The sequence below is a fragment of the Crassostrea angulata genome, chromosome 8 (genome assembly GCF_025612915.1).
Source record: "Crassostrea angulata isolate pt1a10 chromosome 8, ASM2561291v2, whole genome shotgun sequence".
Lineage (NCBI taxonomy): Eukaryota > Metazoa > Mollusca > Bivalvia > Ostreida > Ostreidae > Magallana > Magallana angulata.
In genome coordinates, this window is record NC_069118.1 from 34,739,034 (window position 1) to 34,750,171 (window position 11,138).

General features: G+C 35.0%; 2 protein-coding genes across 2 annotated transcripts; one reads left to right on the forward strand and one right to left on the reverse strand.

The window, feature by feature from the left end:
• Window positions 1-2,061: 2,061 nt before the first annotated feature.
• Window positions 2,062-6,192, reverse strand: LOC128159099 (RNA-binding protein spenito-like). The gene is made up of 2 exons (XM_052822150.1): window positions 3,110-6,192; window positions 2,062-2,973 (listed from the first exon to the last, which is right to left on the reverse strand). The coding sequence occupies exon 1, from the start codon at window positions 6,079-6,081 to the stop codon at window positions 3,928-3,930; it is 2,154 nt and encodes a 717-aa protein (XP_052678110.1). The 5' UTR covers window positions 6,082-6,192; the 3' UTR covers window positions 2,062-2,973; window positions 3,110-3,927.
• A 373-nt stretch (window positions 6,193-6,565) lies between these two features.
• LOC128159101 (actin-related protein 2/3 complex subunit 4) lies at window positions 6,566-8,855 on the forward strand. Its single transcript, XM_052822153.1, has 5 exons — window positions 6,566-6,607; window positions 7,081-7,199; window positions 7,436-7,547; window positions 7,736-7,831; window positions 8,143-8,855. Exons 1-5 carry the CDS (start codon window positions 6,605-6,607, stop codon window positions 8,317-8,319), a joined length of 507 nt encoding a protein of 168 aa, XP_052678113.1. The 5' UTR covers window positions 6,566-6,604; the 3' UTR covers window positions 8,320-8,855.
• The last annotated feature ends 2,283 nt before the right edge of the window (window positions 8,856-11,138 follow it).

Sequence of the window (11,138 nt, forward strand, 5' to 3'; positions counted from 1 at the left end):
TCCCTGTAAGCGTAAATTCATTGCAAGCGTGTTCGCTATAACCGTGTTTTACTGTAATATGTACGATGGTTTTGCCACAAACGTCACGCCAAATGTTATAACTCTACCGGAAGTACAAGGATGACACATAATTCAATCCGTTTATCTCCGTTTGCATTATCTTTCTGTCCTTTTCTTATTCGGCAAATACCTTTAATATCCGGGTTGGTCTCATGGTATCCGGTTTTTTTCAAGCAGACAATTTTAAGCATGCTCAAAACCTGGAACGGAAACCACCGGACCAACGGACATTTCAGAATGAAGAACTTTGTATAAAGATATAAAAAAAAGTTTAGCTTTCAAATTTTAAAGCTAAAATGTTTAGAATTTTTTATACTAAATAATATACATGTAAATATTTCATGGCAAAAAATATCGTATTTAAAAGTTAAAGGTATTTTTGATAGTTAATTTGTTTACCACCCAGCTTCCTTGAATATACGGGAGCAAGATACGTTTGTGTGGGGTGCTCATGGGGTTGTTTACTTGAACTTCACTGATCTGCTTACGTTGAGGTCCGTTAGACCCGAGTAACAAACGAACAACTACCGGCCTTGAAAGGGATAAACTGGACTTGCTCTGAGGTGACTGGTATTTGTACAACAATCGTTACGTTGGCTTATAATGCATGATTAAAATAGATAACCGTTCGCTTATAATTGTTATCCGGTTTATATACGCTCCAAAACCACTTTCAGGATCAACAGTCTTCTGTGGACAACCAGTGGATTGCGTTTTATCGTTGTTTTTCCATTTGTCAACTTTAGTTAGCATTGTTTGGTAAGGTGTGACTATGGATTCACATACGAACGCCGTATAAGCCAATTTTTTTTTTTTGGTGAAAGATGTGCGTTTCATGTAGATCATTTTCCGCAACCTAACATCCTTGAAGCATTGGAAAAATATTACGCGCCTTATTCTCTTTAGAGAATAAATAAAGAGAATAAATAAAGGGAGGCTATAGAAGCTGCAGGTCTGTAGCTCCGTCAATCCAAACCCGAAATAGAATTTTGAAGAATGGCGAAGTTGGGTTTCTTTTTTCACACTTTTCAATTCTTTGGGTAGGTCTGTTCCCCTTTTAAAAAAATGTCCATTTACCCAGATCCACCTACCATACCGATTAGTTATTTACAAAATGGTTTACAAAACTCAAATCATTCCGATAGGAATTTTATACCGATTCATCAATTACAAAAATTACCGCTGCATGGTCCATCAAGCGCGTGTAATGTGGTTTTGAAGTTCCAAGGGTGTTAAACATTCATCGTTGAAGAAAACACACATCTGTCACCAATATGCAATTCCCATTTTTTTTTTTGTAGAATACAACCTTTGAATTGCTTTCATTTCATTTTCATTAAAAAAAACTTATTTCTATATTTAAAGGTTGTCACTTTCCCCCCAAAGTGAAACTATACCTGATTAAGCAGTAAACTAAACGGAATCCGTTCTGGAGAACTTAGTGACTGGTTTGGTTGAAACATTCGGCCCTCGACAGAAATTTAGGTTATAAAACTTGGAATTCACTGGCCCTTGGTCACTTCAAGATAAATACGGGTGAGCATGGTGAATGTAGGGATGGATTTCGGGTTTAAACAGACGGACAAATTTCGATCAGAAAACTTACGTAAAAAAATCGTAATTAACTTGGCGTGATCATCATTGGACACTCTTTTCCTCTGTCCTGTTCTTTCTTCTAAAAGCTTGATTTCACAATTCACCCACAACACACAATATTCTTTTGAATTCTTATGTGAAAACCTGATTTTTCTCTTCCCACAGAAACACCATATTATCACATCGTCTGAATCCAGTATTTTGAATTCCTCAGTACTTTTTCTTTCCCAACTAAAACGCTCAACTTAACACACACAAACACACGATAAAGACTTTTGAAGAAGCAATATATCCTCTTTAGGGGGATGAGAATTTTGAACTGGTAAACAGTGTATAAAAAGAACCCTTTCGTTAATAAAGACTAGCCCCTTTGAGGTGTTAATCTAACTTCAATAGAACACAATACACATTGATCAAGTTGCTTCCATGTTCACAACTTAGTTGACTTTTAATTTCACTTTTCTGTTAAAAACATATCACAATTTTACACTCTATTGCACTGAATACACGGGAATGAATGAAAAGCAATTAACACTATCATGTATCTTCATTCTCCGAAACCATCAAAGAATCTTCCATTGATGGAAATAAAATGAATTCCAGAATTTTTTTTATAGCAAGCATTGCTTACGGAGATATTTTAAAACAGACACTAGAACATTCATCAATTTTAAAAACCACAAGCACATCACTTTTTTTGGAATGCGCATTCCGAGAAAACTTGAAATATCTTGTTTGTTTTCACTAGATTGTGACACAAACTTTTGATAATCACACTTTCAAAAATAAGCAAACTGCTTCTATCTGAAAAATAAAGGTCATCTCTTGTTGTTTTCATTTTCACAAGGTTTATTTTTCTTGCTACTAACTATATCATATGGGGTTGCAAAATAAATGCACACAAAACACATCACTGAAAGCATCAGATGTAGATTATTTAACAGAACAGGATATATTCCGGAAAAAATGGCTGTCTCTTAGACATGGCCAATAATTGTCCATCATGCACACATTTCCAGATGATTGTGAATTCACTCAACACATCATCACATCCGAGATTTTATCATATTTCACATCCAATATAGAGTGCTGAACTGTCCAAGAATCACTTCTTTTTTAATAACCAAAAAATCTACAATATTATTATCTATTCACAACACACAAAATTGTTTATAAACATTCACACATCATCGAGATATTCAGCATATAAAGTCTAAACGTTCCACCATCAACTATTGCACATTAATTCCATCATCCAAAAGATTTCTCTCATTTTGAATTCATTCCTCCCTGTTTGATAATTTTTGTGGGCTCCTTCTGAAATGATATGATATACTTTGTCATAGAATCATGCATGATAAGAACTTGGCACATTTTCTTCAATTGTTGTTTGTATTAAACAAACAAACAACTTAAAACAAGGGGTATTTATTTAATAAATGATTTAACATACCTGTATAGAAATCTTTTTGGCAGCAAGAGTCAACAAACGCTAAAAAGAAACCACAAGTCTCGCAATGGTATTACAGAGATGAAACCAGTATGTCTGATATCACATATATACATACACGCACACACACATTCTCAAGAGACAATCACATTAAATAAAATTATCATAAACTATATTGTAATTGTCTGCTTATTTTTAAAAAATATGCTAAAATATTGTATTGAAATCCTAACATGTCCCTTTTCTCCTTGCAATCTTGACGGTAAATACTAAATCTATGTACAATTATGTTCCTGTACTAAATATTTTCACAATATACATAATAAATGTTCACCAACATTTTTTTCAGCACCTCTTTAAATATATTCAATAAATTAAACCTAGACCATTTCTCAAAGAATGCAACATTTCTTTGTAGTGGATTTGCAAATTTGTTTCCAACATGATGTAAATCAAACTGAAAAATCTTTTTATAATAGACAAAATTAAGTAAACAACTTACGTTGATGATGTTTTCTTAAAATGAAAGTAATTTGATTGATTTAAATTTCTTCTCAACAGATAAAAAAGAGAACCAATGCATTGTACAAATGTTAAAGTATAATCTATGTCAAATATAGTTGCTAAAAAAGAGAAAAGTTTTCAAAAATATTAACCATCAAATAAATCACTCAAGTGTGCAAAATGGCAGTATTTTATCTACAGCTGCAATATCCTCAACACACACAACATTACATAATATTGGTTTTTTTAAAAAGGGCTATAAATTATCTTCTACTGATTTTTAAAATCATTCGATCTACAATTGCTTCAAAAGCACTTTATACAGTCCCTCTTATGACTACAACGATAAGGTAATCATCTTGAATTGGTTCTGCTGGTAATCTGGGTGCTGCCTTCCTCAGGTACTCGTATCCGAATGCACAAGGAGGAAAAGCATAAAGAACACCCACGTTGTCCTTGTCTTTCGTCTCATAAGGAGGAAGAGAGATCACTCCAGCAGCCTCTTTCTGGCGCAAATATGTCACCAAATTTTTCAGTGGTCTCTGTTGGACAGCAGAATCGTCCCAGTTTGGAAGTGTGCTCGGCATTGCAAGAAGAATACAATGACCACCCCGACCAGCAGCTACAACCCGTCTTCCGACATCATCCAGTTTGGGTGGGTCTAATCGCAGCCTCTGTTTGATCTTCAGCATGGGTGTTTCCGTGGTGGTCGGATCTCTCATCAGAGTATCCACAATCGTGACATCCCCACTCACAACATGCATCCTCCCAGGAAAAGCACTATTTTTTAACAGAATTCCCCCATTCCACGCCACAGGTAGACACTTCACCATTTCACTGATGTTTTCAACTTCCTCCAAATCAGAATACTCTTTCTCAGCAGATAACCTCCTTGCATCACGCCTTCCTCCATCCACATCGAACTCCTCATCTGAAACTCTGCCTCCTTTTCTACCATCCCTGCTTTGAGGATGCCCATCATACTTATCGGGACTTCTTCGTCGTCTTCGGTCTTCCGACCCATCTGGGGTTCTTGGTCTCCTATATGGCATATCTGGGCCTCTTACATCAAACTCTTCATACGATCTTCTACGCTCATCTTTAGGTTCTTGACTTCGGAACGAACCATCAACACTTTTGCCATCCTCTCTCCTTTCATGAGGTGGCTTCCAGTTGCTGCCCTGGTATCCTCTGCCACTTTCATTTGTTTTTATTTCTAGTGGTTTTGGTGTATTAGTGATATGACTGACATCAGCAAAGTCAATTCTAAGACGTCTATCTTGTCCCCCAAGTGGAGCCCCTCGCATTTCAGAACATGCAGCCTGAGCAGCATCAATGTTGTCATATAACACATAAGCATAACTTTTGCTCTGTGGCCACTCAATTCGTTCAATGATCCCAAACCTATCAAATTCACGTTCCAGCATTTGATGAGTCACCCATGGCCCTAAACCTCCTACCCAAATACAAGTACTTGGAGTCACTTTTCCATAGCCAATTTTGCACTGAAAACGCCCAATGTATTGTCCAGACATTTCAACTTTTGCCCGATGTGCATAGTCAAGATTCATGAATTTAATGAATGCATATGCATTTCCTTGTCCACGTTGAGGTCTTTTGATGTCAATTTCCTCAAGAAATCCATACTTTTCAAACACATCCTTTAGTTCTTCATCAGTGATGTTGTAATCAAGGTTTCCTACAAAGAGAGTTCTTGTTGCTTTGTCATCTTCCTCTGGTGGTATGTGATCTAAGTGGTATGGAAACTTCTCATTTGGCGCTCTTCTAACACTGGTGGGTGAGATGTAACCTGAACCAAAGTCTTTTCGTTGAGGCACATCTACTTCAGGAGATCGCATGCTTGGGTAACTTCTTCTTGGTTGAAAAGGAGGTGAGCTCCTCCTACTACTGCTGCCACCTGGATAATTCAGAAATTCATTTGAACGAGCGTAACTTGAGGTGGACATTGCTCCACTAGGTGCACCATGGTGTTTTTTGGGATACACAGATTCAATTACCACAAGCCTTTCAAACAGAACCAATTTGTTGTGTTTTGCATGCTTTGCTTCTCGTGCATCCTCGGGATAACGGAAATTAATGTAGGCCACACGCATTTCCCCAGTATAAGTAATATTAACATTAAATTCACCAAATTTTTTGAATTCTCTATACAAGGCGTCTTTCACAGCATGGTCAGGAATCTTACTTGATATACCACTTAAACAAAGAGATCTATATTCTGGGGTTTTCAACTCTGTTCGGCCTATTGGATAATCATCTTCACGATACCTTGGCCTCACGTCATCGTGATAATATTTCATTTCCCGACTCCGAGGCGGAGGGCTCATTCGAAGATCTCGTCGATCATATTCGGGAATTGGTGATTTTCTCATCATCTCATAATCAGGGCCGGGATAGCGTGATCTCTTCGGAACCCTCGGTGACATATCTCTTTCCTGGGAACGTTTCATTTTGTTTTGGTTCTAAAAGGAAATAAAAGCTTCTAAAATATGATCAAAATTACTCTAGGTGACGCCATTGAAATACGCATCGCACCTGTTACATTGTATGCGGTATCCAGCAATTTATCACCCCTCGCTTTTAAGTCCGATTACCAGTGAAGAACATAAAAAAAATACAAATACAAACCCACTAAAAGTTTATATGAATTTACTTTTTTCTTTCCTACTTTGTTTTTATTTATATAAATATTAAGTTAGGGGAAAATATACTGAAAACCTGCACGCAACAATTATTTTACGGAAAATAAAGAAACGGACCAAAATTATATAGAACTGAAATACGTAGGAACCGTCTATTACAAACCAAAAAAATATATATATCATATTATGTTATGCAAATGTTTAAAAACCTTGATCACCTTATATATATTAATTAACATGTATATTTATTAAATTTTTATATATCTTTTATTTTTTTCTTTTGCCAAGGGCAGATAATTCTACTTCCGTGTTCTACCCAGAAGGAAGAAACATGGTGGGTGTTTTCTCAATCTTCTAATTTAATAATGAGTTCGATTCACACGTTTTAATAGCTAATGAAAACGTTTAATTATGCTGTTTTATTTAATATTGAATCAGTTTCATCTTTTGCTAAGCTTTGCCTTGTAGATAAATGTTAAATATTATAATCCATAAAATTTATTAGTCATGGCAAATTCCTTTCCGGTGTTTTGATGTAAAACAAAAGTTTAATGGTGCCGTGTTTCTTTATATTATAACTTATTATAATCGATAGCTCGAAAAAATAACCGTGGAATCAATAAACCTAAGTATGAGCCATTGTATCACCAAATATTGAAACTAAATATGCCCTCTTTCAGCTGTCATTTGTAAGCAGCTACGTGATTTCTCCTTATGTGTAAAGGATCCTTGTATGTGTACATTATTTTATTACTGTCATTATACAAATGTGTTTGATATGATGTTTTTTTTAATTAAATTAAATAGTCAGCGACACTAAAACCTTATCTGGATGCCATTCGGCACACCCTGACTGCAGGATTCAGCCTTCAGAACTTCGACTCACAAGTGGTAGAAAGGCACAACAAACCCGAGGTGGAAGTCAAGTATGTAGATACTGTTCTGTTGATTTTTTTTAAATCCTCTTCTTAAAACTTTTTAAACCATGAAGATAGACTTAACTAAAGTTTGAGGTTTCAATCAACATCTTGCACATAACAAGATAATGAAGACTGCTGGAAATTAAACTTTAACCTGACAAAAAGCAGTAATTGTTCAAGTGTAACTTGAAAATGTTTGTTTATGCAGCTGGTTGAAAACTTATTTCTTTTTTCACTGGTAGAAGTAGCAAAGAACTCCTTCTTACCCCTGTGACAATCAGCAGAAATGAAAAAGAAAAAGTTCTAATCGAGGGATCCATTAATTCTCTCAGGATAAGCATCACGATAAAGCAGGTAAGACTCATTTGACCCATGAGATAACTTCATCAGAAACTTTTCACGAAAAGAGACTTATTAAAATATTAAGCACTGAACTATACTTTTAAAACATTCTTTGCAAAGGAAATCACACACCAAAATGTCCTAATGATTCATTTAACATGTAAGTCTTAAATTACGATATTTTTCCTTTTTTTTTTAAGGCGGATGATATAGAGAAGATTTTGTGTCACAAATTTATGCGCTTTATGATGATGAGAGCTGAACATTTTACTGTTCTGCGGCGAAAACCTGTAGAGGTAAAACATACAATGTCTAGAATAAAATTCAGTATCATTTTCAGCCAGTTGAAAGTTTGCTGTTTTCAGTCCTATTTTATTTCAATCAGCACTTATACATACCATTGAAGACATTTTTTTTCATCATATTTGAAAAAAAATTATGTGCATTTTTGGGGGTATTGTTGCATAAAGGGCCATTTCTGCTGTAATTATGGACTTGTCTATGAGAAATGCATGATAATGAATGCGCCTTTAGTCAAATACTCGTCGGTGATGAGCATTCTAGGTAAACCAATGGTTTAGAAATTTGTTTTATTATTTCTTTTCAGGGATATGACATTAGCTTCCTTATTACAAATACGCACACAGAGCAGATGTATAAACACAAGCTGGTTGACTTTATCATTCACTTCATGGAGGAAATAGACAAAGAAATTAGTGCTATGAAACTAGCCGTCAATTCACGGGCCAGAATCAGCGCAGAAGAATTTCTGAAGCGATTTTAATTTCTATTTTATTAAACTGAAATCCTTTATGTCATCTTTGTGCACTCAGTATATTTATATAATAATGTTTATATACATATATATTTGAGCACAACATAATGTGTTTGAAGTATATTGATTGATATTTTAAGGTCTTCATACGGGCAATGACGGGAAAAAGTGGTATTTATGATCAGTTCTTGACATTTGAATGAAAGAGAGTCAGAAACATTGGTTAATGCTGGACGACACTGGTATGGAATAGCCTAGTCATAGACATATTCTTATCATACACTAATATACATGGAACTTTATAGATCATCTTCCTATACATCAATGCATATAAACAGCCTTTTGTACAAATAACTAAACAGGATGCTATTCAAAAGCCTTTTCTTTCTATATACATTTATGATCGGGGGAAAAAACTTCTTAAATGATGATGATCAGATGAGAGTGAATGTTAATGTCTGTGTATGTAATACTTGTAATACAATGTTACATTAATTAGACAGTATGGAAACAGTACAACAATATTAAATTTATTTTCTTATGCAGTTTTGTTGTGTTTGATTGAGTCTTCATTTTAGGACCATTGAATTGTGTATAAAATAACCCAATCAGTAATGGACGACGTTAATGGGAAATTCTGTGCTTTCAAGCAGGTTCAATACTTCAAAAGCCTGGATATATTTATTCTGCATAAGGAGGAAACCTTTTTCATTTTTTTACTTCCTGTATTTTGATATGTTTACGAAAACCCTAGATTGTTAAAAGGAAGTTTTAAGTGGGTTTATGCGGACTTTGTAAAACTCAAGTGTACACATTTTTTTTTAGAAAAAAGGGATGTAACCCTTTTAGCAGTCTGTTTAGATGAATACAAGTACAGCGATTCCAGACAACTCCCAAGTTGATTCATAATTCCATTTCCCAGTGGCTTGATATAAAGATTTTTACCCTCTGCAAAACTATTGCGATATTTTTACGAAGAAAATGATGAATTTTTTTTTTCTATTTTCATTTGGAAATAGTGTTTTTGGGGGGTTTTTTTCTGTAGAGGAATTTGATAATTTAAAATCACTGCAATAATAAGAGTGAAACACCAGCTAACAACTTAATCAATACACGCAATCTTCAGAAATTATCATGATTAATGAATATAATCATTTGGATGGAACATGAAGACGTTTTTTGTTTCAAAATTTTTGCATTTTAGTCAAGAGAATCGAACGCGTAAAACTTAAAGAAAAGTGATTTCATGCACACACTCATTCAATCAGATGGCTGAATTTCACATATGAATGTCTGTACTGTATTTATGTGTATTTATACGAAGTCCCTTTATAAGGAAATCCACAACGAAATGCACGCAAAACACATTAGGGATCCTTTACAAAGTTATTTAATATATTCATTAGCGTTAATGTTTAAAATGGCTTACTCTTTAAGTACAATCTTGTGAGCGCCGCCACCCCCACATCCCAACCCCCACACTGATCGATGATGCATCTTCTGTTGTAACACAAAGTGTGTATGAATCGTTTCATTCTGTGTGATTGGGTCCGGACGAATCTAAAAGAATTGATTAACAATTAGCTCACAGATTAGACGAGCAGGCCAGTGAGAGAGATGGTTCTTTTAATGCCCCCGCCATCGCGTGACCTAGTTCATTAGGTGTTTTTGTCGTCTGTCCCCGCGTCCCTTGACGGACGGCCGACACAAAAAGCGACAGGAGTTTATGTTCAATTTATTTCTACTTAGCTGAAACGATTGATTGGTAGTGTCTGAGATGGAATAACGCAAATATTTAACCCGATTCAGAGGGATATGATGCACAAATGGGGATTTGGCTTTTGGGAATCCACGAGGGGTTTTTTTTCGAGGGGGGGGGTGGGGGGGGGCGAATATTCTTATATAATTTTACATGTTCTTGGTGTAGGTTGGATTACAGTTACATTGTAAAAATTCTTCGGACTTTCAATTCTTTATTTCTTGAATCGAATTATTTAAGTTTCAAGTCACACTGGAAACATTAATATCGAATTTATTGGGATTTTTCTCTCATGAGCACGGAATACAAACTAGAAGTACTAGTATTTGGATTAAGATCAGAGTATCACTTCTTATATCCCAATTCATCGTAAATACCAAAAAAAAACCCCATAATTATCGATTTCACATGCACCGTGTTTGCATTAGAAGTTCAATATTTTCAAAATGAAGTATCATCCTGATGTTGTCTTTTCTGGCAAATGCGAAAGCACTTGCAGGAGACAGCTGACATGTTGACCGAAGAGAGGAAGGCAAGCTGCAGCAAAACAAACAGAACAAAAGAACAGCCAGCAAAATCCCAGTCATTTTGGAAGGTATAGAATATAAAATTTTGTTTACAGGGACATAGTCACGATATGAACTCAAGATTGACAAATTTTATTTTTCATTTTTAAAGTCTAAAGTGGCATTTTTATGCTTCATCAAAATTTGAAGGCCAAATAATGTGTTTTTGGAGTTTAGAATTCTATGTTTTTGTAAACTAAGCTCGACTCTTGTTATTATTTATATATACATGTATGTTATATTGGTACATAAGTTTCGTTCAAAGCTTCCTTTCTTTGTTGCCATTATTATTTATAAACACATTTAATCATTAAATCAGTTTATTTTGTTCTGCACTTGTAGGTTAATTTATTAAAATTATGATAATTTCTTTACAGCGAGAACATTAAAACAAGACCCGAGCATTGTTTACATAACAATGAATTGTGACCTCTGTATCTCGCTTGTAACTTAAATCTAGTGTCCAAATTTTGGTCACGCAATCAAAATTTCCTACGAAAACC

What these genes read in the sequence shown, in the direction of transcription:
- LOC128159099 (XM_052822150.1), bottom strand. Translation starts at nt 6,081, where the DNA reads ATGAAACGTTCCCAGGAAAGAGATATGTCACCGAGGGTTCCGAAGAGA.
- LOC128159101 (XM_052822153.1), top strand. An exon ending in AAACCCGAGGTGGAAGTCAA is followed by an intron (nt 7,200 to 7,435) that starts GTATGTAGATAC and finishes TTTCACTGGTAG; the next exon opens with AAGTAGCAAAGAACTCCTTC. An exon ending in TGCGGCGAAAACCTGTAGAG is followed by an intron (nt 7,832 to 8,142) that starts GTAAAACATACA and finishes ATTTCTTTTCAG; the next exon opens with GGATATGACATTAGCTTCCT.